This window comes from Phocoena sinus, chromosome 15 (genome assembly GCF_008692025.1).
Source record: "Phocoena sinus isolate mPhoSin1 chromosome 15, mPhoSin1.pri, whole genome shotgun sequence".
NCBI lineage: Eukaryota > Metazoa > Chordata > Mammalia > Artiodactyla > Phocoenidae > Phocoena > Phocoena sinus.
In genome coordinates, this window is record NC_045777.1 from 52,610,535 (window position 1) to 52,636,125 (window position 25,591).

General features: G+C 46.4%; 1 protein-coding gene across 8 annotated transcripts in view; it reads right to left on the minus strand.

Annotated features, from left to right (window-relative positions):
* Nucleotides 1-24,972, minus strand: part of NLRC3 (NLR family CARD domain containing 3) — a 36,863-nt gene extending 11,891 nt beyond the window's left edge. For 4 of the 8 annotated variants that reach the window (XR_004345948.1, XM_032606665.1, XM_032606660.1 and 1 more), the window contains exons 1-7: nucleotides 24,682-24,972; nucleotides 8,018-8,110; nucleotides 7,152-7,213; nucleotides 6,694-6,895; nucleotides 4,851-6,603; nucleotides 3,737-3,823; nucleotides 379-462 (exon numbers count right to left, since the gene is read on the minus strand). Coding sequence is in view for 7 of the 8 variants with exons in the window: in XM_032606665.1 (XP_032462556.1) it covers nucleotides 379-462; nucleotides 3,737-3,823; nucleotides 4,851-6,603; nucleotides 6,694-6,871 (2,102 nt within the window). In the remaining variant the exon portion in view is untranslated. The other 4 variants (XM_032606663.1, XM_032606661.1, XM_032606666.1 and 1 more) reach the window with 4 other exon arrangements.
* Between the last annotated feature and the right edge of the window lie 619 nt (nucleotides 24,973-25,591).

Here is a 25,591-nt window from a genome sequence, read left to right on the forward strand (position 1 = left end):
GTTACATGGACCTTTAAATCCATGCTCCTCGAAAGGAATGCATCAGGGTTTAGGATTTCACATTCTGTAGAACTGGGGCAGAGATCCTTATTTAGGCAATCGAAGGAGTTCCCCAAGATGGCCCCATGTGATGGGGAGAAGAAAGCAGGATCTGATGGACTAGTGGGCTTGGGCCAAGTGTGAAGAGGAGATGGTAACACCAGGTTCAAGGCCAAAATTCTGGCGCTTCACTGGGCGAGTCCCAGCAGCTGAGCAGGAGTCAAGACTTTGCTTGCTCAGCTGTCCTTCCAACCCATCCTGGGAAGAGTGTGGTCTAGGGGACTTCACAAGATGGCTCAACACTCTCTCCCTGTCCCAGGGGTGAAGGGTCCTACTTACTCCAGAGTGGTCAAACTTCTGTTGACAAGGAGGGATCTGGCCAGAGCTTTCGCCCCTTTGTTACTGATCTGGTTCTCAGCCAAGCTGCCCAAAGAGAGGGAGAGGAGTGGTTAATGAAGGTCTGTAAATCTTGCCGCCTATCCTGCAACGTGAGGCCTGGGATCCAAACCCGTCAGCCACCGTAACATCATCAGGGCCTGGACTCAGGTGGAGATCAGGTAAGCCAGGCCCAGGAAAGCCTCTGAGATGGGCAAGGTAGGGCCAGAGTGGGTGGACAGACCCTCACACCAGCAGAGGGTCCCAGTGGGAAGTATGACCAGAATCCAGCACAACAGCTTCTACCCCAACAGCGCAGCAGAGGGTACGGGCAATTACTGAAGACTACCGTGGGATTCCCAGCCAGGGGTGTGCTGGAAAACCAGCTGTCAGGAAGAAACAAAATACAAAAATCATGATTTGTTGGGTTGGCTAATTTCCATGGTGTAAATACTCCCATCATGGCCAATTTCAAGCACTCTCAGCTTGTAAAAATTCCCAAAATGTAACAATCAGCTCTCATGAACTTGTGGCTGAAGTCGGTTCCAGCACACCCCTGACCCCAGCCCTTTCTGTAATCCAAGAAAGGAAAATGGTAGAGTTATTATAAAATTAACTTTGAAGTAACAAAATGTACGTCTGTATCTGCCTTGAAAGGGCATTCCAAGGAATTCCCCAGTGGTCCAGTGGTTAAGACTGTGCTTTCATTGACAAAGGCATGGGTTTGATCCCTGGTCAAGGAACTAAGATCCCGCAAGACACGTGGTGTGGCCAAAAAAAGGCATTCCAGGAACACGATGGGGATCCACTTAATGTTCCCTCATACACCCAGTTTCAGAAATGATATCTGTTGAGGTTCTTTACAGTTTCTCAGGCATTTTAAAATGTGAGACAGCCCCATGGGATGCAATTGGAATCCCCAGTGCTTTTCAAGCTATGTTTCAACGGACCCTAAGTTTCTTCAGAAAAGCTTCAGGAGGCTGAGGGGAAACCAAATGCCTAGGCTCTGCCTCCCACTTCTTTGAATCCCAGCAGCCCCCCTTTTGTTTGCCTGTCTAATTGGGATTCTGCCTCATATGCCACTTATTTATTTATTTATATTTGACGGTGTTGGGTCTTCGTTGCTGCGCATGGGCTTTCTCTAGCTGAAGCGAGTGGGGGCTACTCTTCGTTGCAGTGCATGGGTTTCTCATTGCAGTGGCTTCTCATTGTGGAGCACGGGCTCTAGGCACGCAGGCTTCAGTAGTTGTGGCACGTGGGCTCAGTAGTTGTGGCTTGTGGGCTCTAGAGGGCAGGCCCAGTAGTTGTGGTGCCCGGACTTAGCTTCTCCGTGGCATGTGAGATCTTCCTAGACCAGGGCTTGAACCCGTGTCCCCTGCATTGGCAGGAGGATTCTTAACCACTGTGCCACCAGCGAAGTGCCTCATATGCCACTTTTAAAAAGCGTTCTATCACTTAAAAAAAGTTTGAAGACTGTTCATCCAGACCACCACCTTCTATATAACTGTTCTCAGCTTCTAGAGAGCCTCTGTCCCCATCCCCTACCCCCAGAACTTTTGTAACATTTTATAAACAATATTTCATGAAGGATACCTTGGATGTTTCAAACAGGGTTGTGGCACTGAGGACCAACTATAGAGAGGTGAAGGAGAGAGTGTGGCCAGAGAAGGAGTTTTTGGCTTTGTTCAGAAAAATCTCTGAGTACTGTCTAGATTCCTTTAAGCAAAACACTGAAAGTTGGCTATTTTGCTGAAGGTTCTCATGAAGGAAACTATATTCATAATGGGAAATTGTCATTATTTTGTTTCTTTCAAAGAGATTGCATTTAAGTTTCTGGCTAAAAAGAGGATCCTGCTAGTTAACAGCTGGCTCTTACATGGTGCTTCCTCTGTGCCTGTCCTGTCCTGAGCACTTTCCGTGAATTAACTCATGTAGCCTCGTGGCAACCCTAAGAGGCAGTGTGCAGTAAAAGATTAACCTTGGCCCCTGCTCCTGAGAGGTGACCTCTAAGCCCTTGGAATGTCCTGCCTGGTAGGAATGTCTCTGTTTACCTGGGGGCCTTGGGCCTTGATGGATAGTCTATCTCACAGTGGGATTTATGGTCATGCAGTGTCAGCTCGACCTCTGGAGGGGCTGGAGACTAAGGTCAGCATGCGGTGGGCAGGTGTGTCTTCACGGCCAACCCCCAGTAATAACCCTGGACACCAAGGCTTGGGTGAGCTTCCCTGGTTGGAATGCTCTGTGTGTGTTGTCACACATGGTCTTTGGGAGTAGGAAGCGCTCTCTGTTCAGCTCCGCTGAGAGAGAGCGGCTGGAAGCTTGGCCTGGTCTCTGCGACCCTGCCCCAAGGGCTGTTCCCTTTGCAGATTTTAATGTGTATCCTTTCAGTGTAATGAACCGTAATTGTGGGTATAGTTGGTTTTCTGAGTTCTGTGAGTTCACTGAACCTGAGAGTGGTCATGGGGACCCCTGAACCCATACCGTTTACCCTTCTTAGGCACAGAGGTGTCTGTTCAAGGTCACATGGAGCTCACCACTACTCTAACCACTATCCTCAAAGACTTACTTTTGCTCTGGACTCATTCTATATTCTTGTCTCCTCAGAAAAAGATTATTTCAAAAGCTGGAGGCTTGTGTGAGGATGAAAAATTACTCTCTGGGTCCTGTTCTCTAAACTCACCTCCCTAGTTCTCCTAAAGCCACCCTCAGGTCATCACATCGATTCAACTACAAATCAGGGTGTTAACTCACACTTGGATGTTATTGGGTTGGCCAAAAAGTTTGTTCGGGTTCTCATAAGATGATGTAGAAAAACACAAACGAATTTTTTGGCCAACCCAATGTAGGAGTGATTTCATTAGCACATAGATCAGTTCTGCAATCGGCATATAAACTCTCATCTAATTATGTCATTAAAGATACAATGTTTAAATTTAAAATTGTTTTAATTGATATTAATTTAAAAATTTGTGTGTTATTTAAAGATGCAATCCTGTGCTCAAAATACCATTTGAGGGCAAACTTTGTGAGGCATTTAGAGTAAATCCGACTTGGCGGTATGTCTGCACAGACAGCATCTGGAGAAATGGTTCTGTATCCACGATAGTATCTGACCCATACCGTATCCTTTCCCTCTTCTTACAGATGAGGTACCTGAGCCTCTGGAACTTTCTGGAATGAGCAGAAACAAGCAGCCTGCATCCTGAGCCACACGCCTCAATGACACTTCACTTTGAAAGCACCCCTGGCCATTTGAGCAGAGAGGAGGATGTGAAAAGAGCCCCGGACACCTAGACAGGTGGGCAGCCTGGGTCGGCGTTACCTGATCCTCTGAATGCGACAGTCCTTCCCACTCAGCACACTGCCCAGCAGTTCCATCATGGGGTCCTGGAACTGGTTGGTGTCCAGCCTGGTCAGGAGGAACAGCAATAATGAACAGTCCCACCGCCCATGGGCAGGTGGGATGAGGCCCCTGGCAGAGGGCTGGCATCAGGCAGCGGAGGGGGCGCTACACAGACACCCAGGCTGAGATCCTTTCCCTCCCCCTCCTCTCCATCCCAGTGCAGCCCCCACTGTGAGGTTCAGAGATCCGTGCCAGCACACCCACATGCTCAGAGTTTTCCTACAAGAGTGACTTGGGAGGCTCAGTGGTGTAAACCCTGGGCTTCCTACCCACAGGGATGTCTTCCCAGCAGCCCCGCAGTCTGTATGCGTGTGCAGGACACCAGTTGCTAGCTCTCCTCCTTCTGAGGATGTAGAAGCTACTCTGAGGTTCTGAATGACCCTTGTCCTAAGCCTTCCCTTCCCCCCACCAGGGTCCAGAGAATGGACAGAGGGTGCTGGGCTGAGAGTGGAGTGAATGGGTATGGCCTGTCAGCATTGGGATGGTTTACAGGGTGTTGTAGGTTGAATTGTATACCCCTATAAGATATGTTGGTGTCATAACCCCCCCAGTGCCTCAAGAATGTGACCTTATTTGGAAATAGGGTCATTGCAGGGTAATGAGTTAAGATGAGGTGGGGTGGGGTGGCCTGTAACCCAGTGTGACTGGTGTCCTCCCAAGAGAGGAGAGCTCTACATGAAGACAGACACGGAGAAGGTGGCCGTGTGACCTCGGAGGGCAGAGACTGTGGTGATGCGCCTACAAGCCAAGTATTGCCAGCAAACACTGAAGGCTGGAGAGAACAAGAATGACCCAAGGATCCTCCCCTACAGGTTTCAGAGGGAACACAGCCCTGCTGACACCTTGATCTTAGACTCTAGCCTCCAGAACTGGGAGAAAATAACATGTCATTTTAAGCCACCCAGGCTGTGGTCCTTTGTTACAGCAGCCCTAGGACATGGACACAGAGGGGTGTGGTGGAGGGGAGGAGCCCTCCAGGTCCCCGCTCTCTCCTCTGCCCACACGCCTCACACAGCCCCACCCTGGCGCCCACCTCAGACTCTGGCAGTAGAGCAGCTGGGGCAGCAGGCTCTGGAGGTCCCCCTGACTGAGGTACAGGGGCAGGTTGGCCTCCTGGGTGCAGACATCGGACACCTGCAGGAGGTAGGCCAGGGCAGCACGGTGTTGGGGGCTGGTCAGCCCAGCCAGGCCCCCGCTTGCCATGGCCTCTTCCACGCTGTGGGCCAGCTCCATGTGCTGCAGCTCGCGCAGGCAGTGCAGGACGTTGATGGCTCGGGCGCAGACCACCGTGTTGGGGCGCAGGCAGCCCTTCAGGAGCTCGGCCACCTGGGTCCGGTAGCCCTGGTGCTCGCCCTGGGTCAGCAGGGAGCCGGCCAGCAGTGCGTTGACCCTCGGAGACAAGAGGCCTGAGAGGAAGCGCAGGAAGACGTCGAGCCGCCCATCCTCGGCCTGCATGGCCCTCTGGGCCGCACTCCTGAAGTGTGTGAGGAAGCCAAGCTGGGGCCAGGACATGCCACCCTCGGTGAAGAGGTCGAAGATGGCCCTCTTGGACGCGCTGTAGTAGTAGGCAGCTGCCACAAACTCCTGCAGGGACAGGTGGGTGAAGTAGTAGGCTGCTGAGGAGGCCAGGGTCTCCTCCCGCTGCAGGAAGCAGCTGCACGGGGCGGTCTGCAGCAGAGCAAGGTCCACGCCGAACACCTTGAGGTCTGGCTCGTAGAACACGTACTTCTTCCTGACCAGCCCGTGGAAGGCCAGCCGACCCAGTGTCCCCACCATCTTGCGGCAGCCATGGGCCAGCTGCTCAATGCGGGGGCTCACCTTGCCCTTCTCCTGCCCCTCCCTGCTGAGGGCCATTCTGAAGTACCATGAGTAGAGTTCACACAGGGTCCTTGGAGGCCACAGCTCTGCATCCTGGAGCCCTGGCCTGTTGCGGTGCAGGTGGCCCAGCACCGACCCCACCAGCTGGCAGAAGGCTGGGACGGCGCACATCAGATACAGGGGCCTGTCAGCCTGCATCTGGCTCAGGACCCAACCCGAGAGGACCTGGTCCTCAGGGAACATCTGCCCCAGACACATCTTGATCTCCTCCTCGTTGAAGCCCCGGATCTCGGTCATCCGGTCCACCAGGCCCCCCGGGATCTGGCCAGCCGCGCTGGGGCGGGAGGTGACCCAGACAGAAACACCTGGGAAGAGGTTGCCCCGGATGATGTTGGTGATCAGATGGTCCACTTGGATCTCCTTCTTGGGGTCTCTGCAGGCCATGGTGTTGGAGAAGTCCAGGGGCATCTTACACTCATCCAGGCCGTCCAGGACGAGGAGGACTTTGGTTAAGGTTGCTGACGCCAGGCCAGTCTCCCCTGCGTGTGGGAAGACAGAGCGGACAAGTCTGTCTGCAGACAGCTTCTCATGGGTGTTGAGATCCCGGAAGGTCAAAGGCAGCACCAGCGAGAAGTCCTTGCCCATCTGCCCCCGGGCCCAGAGGTAGACAAAGTTCCTCACCAGGGTGGTCTTGCCCACGCCAGCCACCCCAATGGTGATGGAGATGCGGGGCGGGATGGACACCCGCGACAGAGGCAGGAAAAGCCTGTCCAGGGCGATGGTCCTGTCGGAGCACCAGCCCCCACGTGTGGCCTCCACCTGCGTGAAGTCGTGTTCCCTCAGCTGCAGGTCCATCAGGTCCTCCACCAGCAGGAGGCTGGTCAACCTGGAGGAGGGGCTTCCCAGCTCAGGGCTGCCTCCCATCCTGTTCAGAAGGGCCTCTCGGTGCCTCTGTATCCTCAAATCTGCTGGACAGAAGCCAGAGGGGAGGGATGGGGAGGGTGGGGGAGGGGTGGGGGAGGGGAAGAGGGCCCAGGGATCCCTATCTGTCTGCTTACCATTGCCATGGGGCCTCAGCAGGGACTCTGGTGTCCTGTCAGGGGGCTGCAGGGTCTGGGAGCCCTGACTGCCCTTCCCAGCCAGCAGGTCCACTAGGGCTTTCACCTGCTCGGCTGGGGAGCCAGCACCATGGCCCTGGCCAGCCTCCCTGCCCGTGTGCACCTCTTGCTTCCTCATGGAGTCTGGGATTGCTGCCAGGAGCTGTGGAGAGAGGGCCTGAATCTGCTTTCTTCTGTCTCCCCATCAGTGGCCTGGGGACAGGTTAAGGAAGCCTCAAGGGATGGGCGGATGGGGACCCACCCTTTTTCCTGCCCTGAACTACAGGTGGCTCTTGATCTGGCCTCCGGGACAGGGTTGGAAGGACTGTTTGTTGCTGGATGGTGACAGTAGTCCCTGCTGCCAGGAGCATTGCTCAGGTGCAGGGGCCCTGGGCTCGAATCTGAGCTCTGTCACTTACTGGCTCTGCAACACTGGACAGGCCACCTGAGTGCTCTGTGCTGTGGTATCCTCATTTGTAACCTGGAAATGGGGATGAGATTGTGAACAGTTCCACTCATGAGAGGGGAAGGATGAAAGAGACCAATCTGGAAAAGCTGCGTGTGGTATGATTCCAATCCTATGGCTTCCTGGAAAAGGCAAAGCTATGGAGACAGTAAAAGGATCAGTGTTCGGCTGGGGTTTGGGGCGAGGAGGGAGGATGAACTGGCAGAGCACAGAGGATTTTTAGGGCACTGAAACTACTCTGTATGATACTGCAGTGGTAGATTCATGTCATTGTACATTTGTCCAAACCCATAGAATGTATGGCACCACGAGTGACTCTAATGTCAGCTCTGGACTCTGGGTGATAGTGACGTGTCAGTGTAAGTCAACCAATTGTAACCAATGTGCCCCTCTGGTTGGGGAAGGGTGCGTGTAGGTGTGCTGGGGGTAGAGGGAAATCTCTATATTTCCCACTTGATTTTTCTGTGAACCTAAAACTGCTCTAAAAACTAACGTCTATTAACTTAAGAAGAAGAAAAAAAAGAAAGAAAGGAGGAGCCAAAAGGGAAGAGAGAGCTGGTTCAGCTACTCAGCTACTTTTCTTTTGTGTTCCTGGGGCCTCTGGGAAGCACAGAGGCTCCTGACCCTCAGGCAGCACTGTTTTCTGCTGGGAACAGTGATGCCGAGGCGCTGAGAGGCAGAGCCCCACCTGCTCACGTTCCTTTCCCTCCCTGGGGACTGGAGTGGATCCTGTTGCCAAGGCTGGCCACCCCCATGTGTCCCTCCGTCAGCTAAGGTGGACACTTGAGGACCCTGAGCCCGCCCCCAGCCGCTCCTCACCTGCAGCAGGCAGGATGTCCAGCCCTAGGCAGCCCCTCCAGCAGGGCCCCAGGAACTCAGGGGGCGGGGGTCAGCCATCCTTTGTCCACGGGTCTAGGAGAAAACAGGATGTGGGGCTGGGCAGAGGTCATGCCTGCTGCTTCAGATGGCAGCAGCTCATTGAACAGATCGACCCGCACCCTCCAGACCTAAAGCTCTCTGGGTCCCAATGTGATTCATTTACGAGGGGGCCACTGAATACAGCCCCCAGGATCCAACACACTCGCTGACCTTGGATTTGAATTGGGCTTCCCAGGCATTTTAACTTGAGATGAACCTTTCTACGTGGAAAATGCTAAAAGACGCTTGGCAACAAGTAAAATAGCATTTTCTAACCATTCAGTTCACGGTGATATTGAAGAGTTAGTGCAATGAATTTGAGGTAGGTGGTGCCCAACTGAGCTGACTAAACTATTCTGGGAACTTCAGAAATAGGCCAGGGTGAGGCCATGCTCCTTACACTTTTTCAGGACCCTTCTGGCTGTTTTATTTTATTTTTCTAAATGTCAAAACCAAGGGGGAAAAAAACTGGATGGGGTGTTGGTTTAAGTCATATTAATGTGCACTGATTAATGGAGGCATTATTGAGGTTTTTCTTTAGATCCTTTGCTAAAACTATATTTTTCCTTATCTAGATCTTGCCAATTTCTTCTTTGTGTCTAAGTATTTTTAAATAGTTCTTGTTGTTATTATGAATTTTGTTGGTGTCAAAGAAGGCAATTTTTGTGTATTTTATCTTGTATCCCACCAACATGTTAAGTAGTCACAGTAGTTCTCATTTTTCAGTTAACTCTCTTCAGGCTTTTGAATTACTGCAATGCGAATAATTTCATCTCTTATTTTGAACAATTTCTCTGCATGGTCCAGCCCCACCGCTGCCCCCAGCAATGTTGAAGGACAGTGGTTGTAACAGCCATCGTTTTCTTACTCCTGACTCTCCCAGGAGTGGTACTAGCCCAAACCATTAGACCTGATGTTTGTGACCGGTTTCTAATTGGTTCTCTTCTCCTCTTGGAAAAGATTCCTTCAATTCCTCCTTTCTTATTGCCATTCAAGTAACATTATATAATCCTTGAAGGCTTACTGTGTTTCAGACATTCTGTTAAGCACTGTACTTACATCATTTCATTTACGCCTTGTAACAACTCTCATTACCATTCCTTCTCGCATTTTATAGATGAGGACACTGAGGCTCAGAGAGTTTAAATGACTTTCTCAAGGATACACGAGTGGGAAGCAGTTGTGTTGGAATAGAAACCAAGGCTTCACTGACAGCAGTACTTGTGCTGTATAATCTACCTGCCTCTTAAGGTATGTTGACACATTTTATAAAAGTTTTAGGCATGTCTGTTAAATGAGCAAATAACTTTTTAGCAATATTGATATAATCGCATGATTTACTTCCAATCATTCATCCAGCTAGCAGATATTTATAGGGGGCTGCTGTGTTTTCCAGGCACTGGTGATGTAAAGGTGAACAATTAGACAAAGTCCTTACCTTGTGAGTGTGGTGGGGGTGGAGGATAATGATAGTAAAGAAGAAAACAAGTGAATAAGCAAGGCAGTTCTGATGGTGATTAGTGCCTGAATAAAATAAACCGTGTGAGTGATGGAGAGGGTCAGGGTCCAGGGGGAGGGGTCCTTTAGTCTCAGTGTCCAGGGAAGGACTCTGTGAGAAAGCTACATATGAGCAGAGATCTGAAAGGTGAGAAGGAGAGAGTCATGCAGAGAGCCAGGGGAACAGCAAGTGTAAATACCCTGCATGTTAGAGCAGGAGGAAAAGGCCAGAGTTGCTGGAATGCAGTGAATGAGCACGTGGGCTCACAAAGAGGGTTGGGAGGCCACCTCAGAGGGGCTTGAGACCTGGTCACGCCCCTAAGGAGTTTGGATGCGTTTGAGTGTGGTGCGAAGCCACTGGAGGGAGCAACGGGACTGATGTATATCAGATCTTTCCTTTACTTTATTCTGTTTTTATTAATTAATTTATTTTGGCTGCGCCGGGTCTTAGTTGTGGCATGTGGGCTTCTTAGTTGAGGCATGCATGCAGGATCTAGTTCCCCAGCCAGAGATCGAACCTAGGCCCCGTGCATTGGGAGCGTGGAGTCCTACCCACTGGACCACCAGGGAAGTCCCTCAGATCTCTCCTTTAAACCGTGAACTACACTGGCACTTCCCTGGCAGTCCAGTGGTTAAGACTCTGTGCTTCCACTGCAAGGAGCACGGGCCTGATCCCTGGTCAGGGAATTTTATGCTGTGTGGCACAGCCAAAAACAAAAAAACAAAACAAAACAAAAACTGTGAGCTATGCTAATAGATTTTCTAACATCAAACCAAACTTGCATTCTTGAATATAATCTTCCATTAGTATTAAGCTATGTATAACAGGGTGGGATAGCACAAAAATAGAAACATAAGTCAATAGAACATAATAAAGGGTCCAGGAACAAATATATATTTATATTATTTACATATGAAAGAATTTGGTAATATGACAAAAATAACATTTCAAGTCAGTGGTATTGGCCAGCCTATGAAAAAAAATTTCTTTGAACTTTACTTCACATTAAGTGCAAAATTTAACTTCAGTTTGGATTAAATACAAAACCATAAAAGCACAATAAGAAAATACGAGAGAATATTTTAAAATATTCTTTCGGTAAGGGAGGCTTTTTTTTAAGCAAGACATAAAATCCAGGAGTCATAAAGGGGAAGACTAACAGATTTGCCTTAATTGAATATTTCTCAATAATAATAGATGCCACAAATAAAATTGGAGGAAAACCTCAAGCCAAGAGTCAACATTTGCAAATATATGAAAGAGCATTAATATCTTTAATGTATAAGGAACTCTTAAAATCAATAAGAAAGAAATAGAAATGAATAGAAATAGAAACGAATAGAAATAGAATGATGGACACAGACAGGTAATTGTGGACCCAGACAGAAATAGAAAAAAGGACATAGATAATTCATAGAAGTATAAGTGACCATGATATTGAAAAGATGCTCAATCCTACTAATGATCAAGAAAAAACAAAACAAGGAGCTATCATAATGACATAACAGGCTGCATTGGTGAGAACGTGGGATTAATAGGAATCTTAGTGCATAGCTGGTGGGAGGGTAAATTAGTATGGTTCTGGATCATAATGTATCATTATCTATTGTCATTAAATATCTTTGATCCAGAAGTTCCACTTCTGGGAATTTATGCTAAAGAAATAATTGGGCAAGTGCACAGAGATGTGACTATAAGGATGATCCTGAAACATTGTTTACAACAACAAGAAATTGAAGGGGAAAAAAACTAAATTTCTATCCAAAGAGAATTGGTAAAATTATTTTGGCACAGTTAAACAGTGGAAACCTATGTGGCCATAAAAAATAATAAGGTCAAACTGGAAATGTCCACAGTGTACTTTTTTGTCTCTTAATGTTATAAAGGTTTTTTTTTAATTCATTTATTTATTATTTATTTATTTTTGGCTGCGTTGGGTCTTTGTTGCTGCGCATGGGCTTTCTCTAGTTGTGGCGAGCAAGGGCTACTCTTCATTGCGGTGCATGGGCTTCTCTTGTTGTGGAGCACGGGCTCCAGGCATGCGGGCTTCAGTAGTTGTGGCGCACGGGCTCAGTAGCTGTGGCGCACGGGCTTAGTTACTCCGCAGCATGTGGGATCTTCCTGGACCAGGGCTCGAACCCGTGTCTCCTGCATTGGCAGGCGGATTCTTAAGCACTGCGCCACCAGGGAAGCCCTGGTATAAAGGTTTTAATCACTTTTCTGAGGTATAATTTTTTTAAAAATGAGAATCCTATATATATATATTTTTTTAATTATTTATTTATTTTATCATTTATTTGGTTGCACCAGGTCTTAGTTGCGGCTGGCAGGTTCCTTAGTTGTGGCATGCGAACTTTTAGTTGCGGCATGCATGTGAGATCTAGTTCCCTGACCAGGGATTGAACCCGGGCTCCCTGCATTGGGAGCATGGAGTCTTAACCACTGTGCCACCAGGGAAGTCCTGAATTATAATTTATATAAAATAAAATGCACGCATTTCAAATAGAGTTATATGAGTTCTGACAAATGTATACACCTCTGTAACATCTACCACAATCAAGTCACTGAACATTTCTTTCTCCCAAAAAGTGATCCCTCATGCCCCTTTGCTGTCTACCCCAACCGCACCCCTCTGGCCCTGAGCCATCCATCTGCTTTTTTCACTATAGTTTTACCTTTTCTAGAATCTCAATGTTTTTTTTTCCACTTTTTAAAAATTGTGGTAAAATTCATATAACATAATTACTATCTTAACCATTTTTAAGTGTACAGGTCAGTGGTATTAAATGTATTCACACTGTTGTGCAACCATCACCACGATCATCCCCTTACCTCTCTTTATCTTGTAAAACTGAAACTCTATACCCATTAAACAACAACTCCCTATGCTCCCCTCCTCCCTAGCCCCGGGCAACCACCCCTGTACTTTCTGTCTTTATGATTTTGATGACTCTAAGTACCTCGTATAAGTAGAATCATACAATATTGGTCTTTTTGCATCTGGCCTCTTTCACTGAGCATAATGTTTTCCGAGTTCATCCATATTGCAACATGTATCAGAATTTTGTTCCCTTTTATGGTTGAATAATATTCCATTGTATGTAGGTACCATATTTTGCTTATCCATTCACCTGTCTGTGAGTACTTGGGCTGCTTTTATGTTTTAGCTTCAGTAAATAATGCTGCTACAAACATGGGTGTACAAAGGTGAACTCTTTAAGACCCCGCTTGCAATTCTTTAGGGTTTATACCCAGAAGTGGAATTGCTGGATCATATGGTAACTATTTTTAATTTTTTGAGGAGCTGCCACACTGTTTTCCAAAGCAGCTTTAACATCTTACTTTCCCACCAACAGTGAGGGCACAGGGTTCCAATTTCTCCACATTCTCACCAGTACTTGCTGTTTTCTGGTTTTTTGATAGCAGCCATCCTAATGGGTGTGAGGTGGTATTTCATTGTAGTCTTGATTTGTGTTTCCCCAATGATTAGTAATGTTGAGCATCTTTTCGTGTGCTTATCGGCCATTTATATGTCTTCTTTGGAGAAATATCTATTCAAATCCTTTGCCCATTTTTCAATCAGGTTGTTTCGGTTTTTTGTTGTTTCTGAGTTTTAGGAGTTCTCTATATATTCTGGATATTAAATCCTTATCAGATACATGATTTGCAAATATTTTCTTCCATCCTGTTTTTTGTACTCTGTGGATAGTGTCTTTTGATGTACAAAATTGTTTAATTTTCATGAAGTCCAATTTGTCTAATTTTTCTTTTGTCACCTGTGCTTTTGGTGTCATATCCAAGAAATAATTGACAAATCCAATGTTGTGAAGCTTTGTCCTCTGTTTTCTTCTAAGAATTTTATTGGTTTAGGTCTTACATTTATCCATTGTGAGTTAATTTTTGTGTATGGTATTAGGTAAGGATCCAACTTTATTCTTTTGTATGTGGATATCCAGTTTTCATAGCACCATTTGTTGAAAAGACTGTCCTTTTCTCATTGAATGGTCATGGCACCCTTGTCAAAAATCATTTTACCACATACATGAGGGTTTATTTCTGGGCTCTCTATTCTATTCCATTGGTTTACATGTCTGTCTTTATGCTAACACCATACTCTTTTGATTACTGCCACTTTGTGGTAAATTTTGAAATTAAGAAATGTGGGTCCTCGGGGCTTCCCTGGTGGTACAGTGGTTGAGAATCCGCCTGCCGATGCAGGGGACACAGGTTCGTGCCCCGGTCCAGGAAGATCCCACATGCTGCGGAGCAGCTAGGCCCGTGAGCCATGGCTGCTGAGCCTGCATGTCCGGAGCCTGTGCTCCACAACGGGAGAGGCCACAACAGTGAGAGGCCTGCGTACTGCAAAAAAAAAAAAAAAAAAAAGAAGTGTGGGTCCTCTAGTTTTGTTCTTTTTTTTTTTAATACGGCAGCTTCTTATTTAGTTTTGTTCTTTTTCAAGATTGTTTTGGCTATTTGAGGTGCCTTGAAATTCCATGTGAATTTTAAGTTGGGTTTTTATATTTCTGCAAAAAAAAATGTCATTGAGATTTTGATAGGGATTGCACTGAGTCTGTAGCTAGCTTTCAGCAGTATTGACATTTTAACATTAAGTCTTTAAGTTCATGAACATGGGATGTGTTTCCATTAATTTATGTCTTCTTTAATTCAGCAGTGTTTTGTAGCTTTCATTGTACAGGTCTTTTACCTCCTTGGTTAAGTTAATTCCTAAGCATTTTATTCTTTTTGATGTTATTGTGAATGGAATCGTTTTTGTGATGTCCTTTTCAGGTTGTTCATTGTTCATGTATAGAAATGAAGGTGAATTTTGTGTGTTGACTTTGTATCCTGCTACTTTGATGAATTCACTTATTAGTTCTAACAATGTTTTGTGGAACCTTTAGGATTTTCTGCATAAAAAATCGTATCTGCAAACAGATGATTTTACTTCTTCCTTTCCAATTTGGATGACTTTTCTGTGTGGCCTTTTATGGCCACATAATTTTCTGCTGTATAACTTGGCCATAATAATTTTACCAATCTTCTTTGGATAGAAACTTCGTTTTTTCCCCTTCAGTTTCTTTTTCTTACCTAATTGCTCTGGCTAGAACTTCCAGTACTATATTGAATAGAAGTGGTGAAAGCAGGCATCCTTATCTTGTTCCCAATGTTAGAGGAATCACTATCAGTCTTTCATCATTGAGTATGATGTTTGCTGCAGGTTTTTATTATGTGGAGATAGATTCCTTCTATTCCTAGCTTACTGAGTGTTTTGTTTTGTTTTTGTTTTTTGTGGTACACGGGCCTCTCACTGTTGTGGCCCCTCCCGTTGTGGAGCACAGGCCCTGGATGCGCAGGCTCAGCAGCCATGGCTCACGGGCCTAGCCGCTCCGCGGCATGTGGGATCTTCCTGGACCAGGGCACGAACCCGTGTCCCCTGCATCGGCAGGCGGACTCTCAACCACTGCGCCACCAGAGAAGCCCACTAAGTGTTTTTATAATGAAGGGATGTTCAATTTTGTCAAATGCTTTTTCTGTGTCAGTTGAGATGTTCATGTGGGTTTTTTCCTTCCTTTTGTTTATGTGGCATATTACATTGGTTGATTTTCCTATGTCGAACCATCCTTGTATTCCGTGAATAAATTCCATTTGGTTTTTGTTGAAGATTTTTGCATCAGTGCTCATAAAGGATATCTATATTTTTCTTTTCTTATAGTGTCTTTGTTTGGCTCTGGTATCAGGGTAATGCTGGCCTCATAGAATGGGTTGGGAAATGTTCTCTCCTTTTCAACTTTTCAGAAAATTTTGAGGATTGGTATTACTTCTTTAAATGTTTGGTAGAATTTACTAGTGAATATATATATATATTTTTTTGGCTGCACCACATGACATGTGGAATCTTAGGTCCTTGACCAGGGATCGAACCCACGCTCCCTGCATTGGAAGCACAGAGTCTTAATCACTGGACTGCCAGAGAAGTCCCTCTTTTCTAGTTTTAGTAATTTAAGTCGTCTCTCTTTTTCCTTAGTCCATCTAGCAAAAGATTTGTCAATTTTATTAATCTTTTTGAAGAACCAGCTTTTGGTATCATGGATTTTTCTCTATCATTTTTCTATTTTATTTTTATTATTTCCTTCCTTATGCTAGTTTTGGGTTTAGTTTGTTCTTTTTTTCTAGTTTCTTAAGTTGTAAAGTTAGGTTGTTGATTTGAGATCTTTCCCATTTTTTAATATAAATACTTATAGCTATCAGTTTCCTCCCTTAGCACCACTTTCACTGTGTCGCATAAGTTTGGCATGTTGTGTTTTCATTTTTATTCATCTCTGAGTATTTTTAAATTTTCCTTGTGAATTCTTCCTTAATACATTAGTGATTTAAAAGTGTGTTGTTTGGGCTTCCCTGGTGGCACAGTGGTTGGGAGCCCGCCTGCCAATGCAGGGGACCTGGGTTTGGGCCCTGGTCTGGGAGGATCCCATGTGCCACGGAGCGACTGGACCTGTGTGCCACAGCTGCTAAGCCTATGCTCTGGGGCCTGTGAGCCACGGCTGCTGAGCCCGCGCGCTGCAATTATTGAAGCCCGAGTGCCTGGAGCCTGTGTTCTGTGACAGGAGAGGCCACCGCGGTGAGAGGCCCGTGCACTTCAGCGAAGAGTGGCCCCCGCTTGCCGGAACTGGAGGGAGCCCGCGCTCTGCAGCAAGGACCCAACGCAGCCAAAAATAAATAAAAATAAAATAAATTTAAAAAAATAGTGTGTTGTTTAATTTCTGCAATTTCATGCATTTTCCAGTTTTTCTTCTGTTATTTATTTCTAACTTCATCCCACTGTGGTTAGAGAAGATACTTTGTATAATATCTATATTTTAAAATCTCTAAAGACTTAACTTGTAGCCTAACATATGGTCAGCTCTGTTAAAATCCCATGTGCATTTGAAAAGAATATTCTCTTGTTGGGTAGTGTTTTCTGTATGTGTCTGTTAGATCTAATTGTGTTAAGACTTCTATTTCATTATTTGTCTTCTGTCTGGTTGTTCTGTGCATTATTGTGAGTGGGTTATTAAAGTATCCAACTATTATTGTGGAACTATTTCTCCCTTCAGTCCTGTCAGTTTTTGCTTCATATGTTTTAATGGTCTTTCATTAGGTATATAATGTTTATAATTGTTATATCTTCTTGCTGTTTCAAATCTTTTATTAATATAAAATGTCCTTCTTTGTCTCTTGTAACCTTTTTTGATTTAAAGCCTCTTTTGTCTGATACCAGTATAGCTTCCCCTGCTCTCTTTTGGTTACTATTGTCATGGAATGTAGTTTTTAGGTTTTTTGGGTGGGGCCATGCTGCACGGCTTGTGGGATCTCAGTTCCCCAACTAGGGATTGAACCCGAGCACAGCAGTGAAAGCCCGGAATCCCAACCACTAGGCAACCAGGGAACTCCCCATGGAATATCTTTTTTTGTCCTTTCATTTTCAACCTATTTGTGTCTTTGGGTCTAAAGTTAGTCTCTCATAGACATCCTGTAGTTGGATCACATGGTTTTCTCCATTCTGCCAATCTCTGTCTTTTGATTAGAGAGTTTAACCCATTTACGTTTAAAGTAATTGCTGATAAGAAGGGCCTTACTTCTGTCATTGTGCTATTTGTTTTTATTCTGCCTTATTACTTTCCCCCCTCATTTCTTGCATTACCGTCTTCTTTTGTATTTAGTTGATTTTTTGTACTGAAATGTTAAAATTCCTTTTTCATTTCCTTTTGTGTATATATTTTAGTTATTTTCTTTGTGGTTACCATGGGTTACATTTAATATCCTAAAGTTATAATACTCTAATTTAAATTTATACCAGCTTAACTTCAATAACAAACAAAAACTTTGCTCCTTTACAGCTCTGTCCCCACCCCTTTTGGTTGTTGATGTCACAGTATTACACCTTTATACATTGTGTGCCCCCCAGACATAAACTAATAATTTAAAAAAATTCTTTAGTCTCTTATTATGTAGAAAACAAAATTTGAAGTTACAAACAAAAGATATAGTAATATTAGCTTGTACACTAATAATTGGTTTTTTTCTTTAAATATAATAGTATCTTAAATCATGTAGAAAACAAAAAGTGCAGTTATAAACCATTGTTACTAGCGTTTATAATTGCCCATGTGTTGACTTTTGTTGAGATCTTTATTTCTCCATATGACTTTGAGTTACTACTGTCTAGTGCTCAGGACTCCCCTGAGCATTTCTTGCAGGGAGGGTCATGGTCATGAACTCCCTCAGCTTTTGTTTATCCTGGAATGTCTTAATTTCTCCCTTAATTTTTTAAAAATAAATTTATTAATTTTATTATTTTATTTTATTTATTGTTTCTGACTGCATTGGGTCTTCGTTGCTGTGCGTGGGCTTTTCTCTTGTTGCGGCGAGTGGGGGCTACTCTTCTTTGCGGTTTGCAGGCTTCTCATTGTGGTGGCTTCTCTTGTTGAGGAGCATGAGCTCTAGGTGCACGGGCTTCAGTAGTTGTGGCATGTGGGCTCAGTAGTTGTGGCTCACGGGCCTAGCTGCTCCGCGGCATGTGGGATCTTCCTGGACCAGGGATCAAACCCGTGTCCCCTGCACTGGCAGGTGGATTCTCAACCACTGTGCTACCAGGGAAGCCCCTCCCTTAATTTTGAAGGACAGTTTTGCTGGATATAAGACTCTTGGTTGATAGGTTTTTTTCTTTGAGCAATTTGAATATGTCAGCCTACTCTTTTCTGGCCTCCAAAGTTTCTGATGAGAAGTCTGTTGATAATCTTATTGAGGATCCCTTGTGTGTGATGATTTTCTTCCTCTCTTGCTGATTTCAAGATTGTCTTTGTTTTTTGAAGGTTTGATTATAATGTGTCTTGGTGTGGGTCTTTTTGAACTAATCTTACTTGGAGTTTGTTGAGCTTCCTGTATGGTTTACAATGTATTAAAAAAAATTTTTTTTAATTAATTAATTTTATTTATTTTTGGCTGCATTGCGTCTTTGTTGCTGTGAGTGGGCTTTCTCTAGTTGCGGTGAGCGGGGGCTACTCTTCGTTGCAATGCACAGGCTTCTTATTACAGTGGCTTCTCTTGTTGCAGAGCCCGGGCTCTAGGCGTGCAGGCTTCAGTAGTTGTGGCACGTGGGCTCAGTAGTTGCAGCATGCAGGCTCAGTAGTTGTGTCTCGCGGGCTCTAGAGTGCAGGCTCAGTAGTTGTGGTGCATGGGCTTAGTTGCTCTGCAGCATGTGGGATCTTCCCAGACCAGGGCTCGAACCCATGTCCCCTGCATTGGCAGGTGGATTCTTAACCACTACACCACCAGGGAAGCCCTACAATGTATTTTTATGTGGGGAAAAAACTCAATGTGCAGAGGAGAATTATGATGGGATACCTTTATGTTTTAAAAAGAAAATAGGATACTGTTTTTGTCGGGCTAGAGATTAGCTGGAAATATTTGACAGTGGGATTAAGGAATTATTTCTTATTTTGTGAATTTTGATTGCTTAGATTTTGCTAACTAATGTGTATTGCTTCCCCTCATTTAAATAGATTGCTTATAGAATTATAAAAGTAAAACATTAAAATCATTTAAATAATACAAAAGTAAGTAAAGTATATACCTCACTTCCACTCCCCAGGGGTGACCTCTTCTAGTTGATGGTTTTGTTTTTTTTTTAAGTAGGTGCTAGTGCAATAGGGCAAATAAAAGAAATAAAAGACATCAAGATTGGAAAAGGAAAGAATAAAACTGTCACTATTCACAGCTGACATGACTGTATACTTTGAAAATCCAAAAGAATCTACAATAGAACTATTAGAACTAATACATGAACTTAACAAGGTTTCTGGACACAAGATCAATACACAAAAAGATCAGTTATATTTCTACGTACTAGCAACACTCAAGTCAAAAGTAAAAATTTTAAATACCATTTAAAAACTCAAATATATAAGAATAAATCTAGGGACTTCCCTGGTGGTCCAGTGGCTAAGACTCCACGCTCCCAATGCAGGGGGCCTGGGTTTGATCCCTGGTCAGGGAACTAGATCCCACGTGCTGCAACTAAGAGTTCACATGCCGCAAATAAAGATCCCATGTGCTGCAACAAAGATCCTGCGTGCTGCACCTACGACCCAGCATAGCCAAATAAATAAATAAATATTAAAAAAAGAATAAATCTAGCAAAAAAATTTGCATGACCTCCACATTGAAAACTATGAAACAATACTAAGAGAAATTAAAGAAGACCTAAAGTAGGGATTTGCCATATTCATGGATTGAAAGACTCAGTATTATTAAGATGATCTATAGATTGACATACCAATCAAAATCCCAGCAGGCTTTTTGGGGCGGGTGGGGAGGGTGGAAATTGGTAAGCTGATTCTAAAACATAAACAAAAGACCCTGAAATAGACAAAATAATCTTGAAGAAGAAGAACAAAGCCTGAGGACTTACACTACACAATATCAAGACTTAGTATAGAGCTATAGGTATTGGTACAAGGGCAGACAAATAGACCAGTGCACTAGAATAGAGGGTCCAGAAACAGACCCCCACATATATGGGCACCTGATTTATAACAAGGCCTCCACTGCAATTCAGTGGGCATTAAATTGTGCTGGCTAATGGGATATTCATATGGGAAAAGTGAACCCTGACCTCTACCTCACACCGTACACAAAACATTAATTCAAGCTGGATCATAGATCTATCTAAATGTGAATGCTAACACAGTCAAGCCTTAGAAAAAATACAGGATAAAATATCTTTTTAGGGCTTCCCTGGTGGCACAGTGATTGAGAGTCCGCCTGCTGATGCAGGGGACACGGGTTCGTGCCCCGGTCCGGGAAGATCCCACATGCCACAGAGTGGCTGGGCCCGTGAGCCATGGCCGCTGGGCCTGCGCGTCCAGAGCCTGTGCTCCGCAACAGGAGAGGCCACAACAGTGAGAGGCCCACATACCGCAAAAAAAAAAAAATATATATATATCTTTTTGAACTTGGTCTACATAAAGATTAAACAGAACACAAAAAGCACTAACCATGAAAGAAAAGAACAATATATTGAGATTCATTAAAATTAGGAATATCTGTTCATTAGAAGACAGCATTAAAAGGTGAAAAAGCAAACCATTGACTAGGAGACAACATCCCCAGCACATTAATCAATCAGTAAGAAACAGACACCTGATGATAAACTGAGCCAAAACTTGAAAGAATGTCACTGCAGAGAATATCATTAGTAATCAGAAAATGAAAATTAAGATCACTCTGGAAAAATGTTTGGTAATGATAAGACTAAATATGCATATTTCTGTGACCCAGTAATTTCCCTCCTGGGTATATACCCAACAGAAACGAGTGTTTATGTCCACCAAAACCCAGATCAGAATATTTATAGCAGCTTTATTCATAAACTCCAGAAGAGTGGAAACAACCAATGTCCATCAACAAAAGATTGAGATTCTTTTTGGAATGTTCATACAATCAAATCCTAAATTATAAAGAAACAGAATAAGCTACTGATATCCTCAACACTATGGCTGACTCTCGCAGACATTGTGAGTGAAAGAAGTCTGATGCAAAAGAGACACACTCTTGTGATTCCAGTTGTAGGAAGTTTAAAGTCAGGCCAAACCAATCTGAAAAGATAGAAGTCAAAGTAGTAGTTACACTTGGAGGCGGTTCTGACTGGATGGGGCATGAGGGAGCCTTCTAGGGTGCTGTAAACTTCTATCTACTAATCTGGATGGTGTACACACAGGCGTACACATATGTAAAAATCCATTGAGCTCACTTTACTATCTACGTTATACCTCAATTTAGAGAACGTTATGCTAGCAACTATCTAAAAGTTCAAATGTATGTAAACCAAAATGAAGCACTGTTACTGCAGCCTCTTAGTGCATGAGCTGGGACACTCAGGCCTCTGTCCTGCTTTCAGGGCGATGTCAGGGTGTGGCCCAGGGCTGGACACAGCCTCCTGCATTGGATGTCCAGGTACACCCACCAAGTAACAGACTATGCTTTGGTGGGGGTGGGGTGGTGGCCAGGAGTACGCAGGACCATGTTGAAGAAGGGCCGGGCTCAGTGCCTCTCAGCTCTGGCAGGACATTGTCTGGAGCACTAAATATTTTTTTAATTTAAAATTTTTATTGTGGTAAAGTATACCTAACATAAAATTTACTATTTTAACTATTTTTTAAGCATTCAATTCAGTGACATTAAGTACATTTATAATGTTGTGCAACCATCACCACCATCCACCTCTAGAACTTTTTCATCCTCCCAAATGGAAACTCTGTACTTATTAAGCACTGACTCCCCAGCCCCTGGTAACCACTTTCTGTTTATATGTATCTGACAACTCTAGGTACCTCATGTAAGTGGGATCACACAGTATTTGTCCCTTTGCATCTGGCCTCTTTGAAGATAATGTTTTCCAGGCTCATCCAAGTTGTAACAGGTACTAGAATTTCATTCCTTTTTAAGGCTAAATCATATTCCAGTTTATGGATGGACCACATTTTGTTTATTCATCCATTCGTCAATAGATATTATACTTAGGTTGTTTCCACCTTTTGGCTCTTGTGAATAATGCTGCTCTGAACGTGGGAGTACAAATAGCAGTTCAAGGCCCTGCTTTCAACTCTTTTGGGTGTATACCCAGAAGTGGAATTGCTGGATTTTATGGTCATTCTATGGAGCGCTATTTTAAAAAAGCCACTGCTTAGCCCAACTGCGCAGAGATTTCACTGGTCTGGGGTAGAGCCCCTACATGGATGCATTTTAAAGCTACCCAGGTGATTCTAATGAGCAGCCAGAGTTGAGAACCACTGGGCCAGAGAGAGGCTAGGAAAGTGACAAAGAAGCGACTGCAGAAGGCGAGAGTGAGCAGGAGGAAGAGGCCGGCCTGTGTGTGCCTGGGAAGGTGGGAGGGCGAGCTCCTTGCCTCTGGGTCCCAGCAGCCACTCAGCAGTGGGGCCAACATTCCCTCCTGATCAGACACCCATCTTTCTTGCTCCACTGACCTCGCCTAGGGTTGCCAGATTTAGCAAATTAAGATACAGGACAGCCAGTGAAATTTGAATTTCAGACAAACAACAAATAATTCTTTTAGTATATCTTATGTACTACTTGGGACATACTTATACTTAAGAAAAACAAAACTCATTCTTTATCTGAGATTAAATATTAACAGGGTGTTCTGTTATCTGGCACCCCTACTCAGGCCCCACTCAGATAAGAGCCCCCCCAGCCTGGCCTTCACCTTTGGACACCTTGTCGCAACAAGAACAGAAGAGGAGACCCCAGCAGTTGGCCCAGGAGCCACACCATTCCCATGACCTCCCAGGGCCAGCAGCGGCTGAGGGTGGCTACCTGGCCACCTGTGTGGACAGCCCTGCTTACAGCCCCAGATGCCACCCTCACAGGGTGGAACCTACCACAGACTTCTGAGCAGGGTGACATCCGGTGGCCACACATGCCACCAGGGACAGCCAGGTAGACCCTGCCCAGTGTAGACAGTCTCCGGTGAGCAGCAGGAGGCCTGAGAGCCCAGCTTAAAGTGAAGAAGACTGAGGGCGGGTGGGCCTTAGATCGCCTTGGGGGCTTTTAGGGCCAGAGGGCGGTCAGTCTGCAGAGGGTCTGTGCTGTAGCGGGCAGGGCAAGGCCAGACACAGGGCCGGGGTTCCACGGCCACCTCCCTGGAGTAGGGCTTCCCTGCTCCCATGCATCCTCCAGTGCTTCATCCATGGGGCAGGACACAGCTAAGGGCCTGCGTGCCCTTGTGCTGGAATCACTCAGACCCTGTCCCTCAGGCTCCACAGCTGGGCTTCTGTCTCATCCCTGAGGCCCAGGCCCCAATTTCCTCATTGTCTCTGCCAACGAGGCCCGGCTTGTCCTATACTTTCCTTCCAGGGGCCCCAGTCCCGTCTGCCAGACCTGTGTGAGAGCAGCCGGCCTCTGCTCTGCCTACCTGCACTTGGTGACTGTGGGGCCTGCGGTGCTGCCCTCCCTCCTGGGCTGCCCATGTCCCAGGCCACAGCTTCTCGGATGTTCCTGTCTCCTGCCCCCCAGGGCCCGAGACTTCAGTTCTCAGCCCTCTTAGGTGGCCCCCCTGACCATGACCGCTGACCACCTGAGACCAAACAGCCTTTCCCAGAGGCAGGAAGCAGTACCTCACCGCGAGACACAGCTCTCCTAACTTCACTGCCCTGGAACCCTCTTGGGGACCGGGACAGGCTCAACCCTGGGGATCCTGGCACCCCTGGGACAGAGGAGGAGGTGCCCAGCCTGCACCCCCACCTGGGAGCCAGCTGCAGGTTTCCCTGTAATGGCCAAGGGTGAGCCCTAGGGCTCAGGGAAAGCATGTGCGTCCTTTGAGGGGACAGGGAAAAACCCTGGGACCCAGGAGCCTGGCCACAGGGGAGGGCCCTATGACCAATAGCCACCCTGGACCAGCTCTATGGCGCCTCTTCTGAGAAAGCCTCTGTGATTACCGTCCCTCTCAGAATGATGAACCTCACCTCCATCCGAGGGTGCAGCTGGGAGAGGACCCTGGGGACTGCTCACCCAACATTAGGGTGACATTTATGGAGCAGGCACTGGGTGATAGACCCAACCCCACCTGCACCACCTCCCTTGGTCCTCAGGACCCTGGGCAGGTCTGGTATTGTCCCCTCCATCTTAAGGGAGGAAAGGGGATGCTAGGATGGTGCCCAGGTCTGCTGATTCCAAGTTTAACCACTGGGCTGCACTGCTCAACCTCACCTCTGCCTGCCTGCAGCACTTTCTAGCTACTTCCTGCTCCTCCTGTCCCATCATTGGTACCTGGGGTGCTGGGCTTTGTCGCGTTGGCCCATCGTGGGCTGTCCTTAGGCACCTGTTTGCTTATTTCACACCATTATCTAGTCCTTCCCAGCAGCTCCTGGCACCCATGGGGACACCTTCCTGGAGTTGCCCCAGCCACCACTCCACAGAGTGGCTCAGGCCTTCAAAGTCATGGTCCTTTCTGCCAGCTGTCTCCTCTTTCTCCCCCATCCTACACTGAGACAGTCTGGACTCGACTTACCTCCCGGGCCTCATTGCTCCAGGGATGCCAATGCTGGGGGGCCGAGGGTGTCCATCCCAGTGCTCCTGGGCTCAGCCCTGCTCCAGTGGACAGAGGCAGCTGGGTGGGTGTGAGGATGTCCTGGGAATCTCTGTGGCTGGTCAGCTGGTCCCCGAGCCGTCAGGATCTGTCCAGGGCAGGAGTGAAGCCCTGTCTGGAGGGATCAGGAGGTGATTACCGTGCAGAGCAGCAGGGCCGCGGCCTGCCAGCTCCCGCACTCCCCCGAGCCCACCGGCTGTCATGGCAGCCGGGGCTCCTCACCTCTTCCTGTGCCGGGCTCCACCTCAACCCTCCTTCCTGTCTGATTTCAAAAGCCAACAGCCTTACAGACAAATCAGTGAGCTGTAGCTGCCTCGGGCCAGCTCTCTGGCTTTGTCACCACCCTGTAAGTCAGAGGCAAGGGTGATGCCAGGGTCTTGTTTTAAGGACTGAGTGCCCCTGCAGACCTGATGCTCAGGGGAAAGTGGTCCAACCAAGGCCACAAAGGAAAACAGACTCACCATCAGCAGACCTTTGCTTTTTTGGGGGTGGTAGGGAAACCAGGCAAGCGTGGGGGCATTCAGTGACTTCCTCAAGGCCACACAGCAGGCAGCTGACCTCGCTGGGGCTGGAACTGCGTCCTGCCACTCTAGGCTGGCATGCTCTGATACGGTGTGTGGCCCTCCTCACCCCTTCTTCTAACCGCCCTTGCTTTCCTCCTCTCTAGCACCCAACAGGCACCTTTGCCCCAGCTCTACTCCACAGTGTCTTCCCGACTCAAGGGCCCCCGAGGCAGGTCAGGTGCACCTGAAACAGCAGAATGTGGCAGTTCACTCGGGCCCCTGGAGGTGGACCTCAGCACGTGCGCTGCATTGATGGGGAAGGACACAGC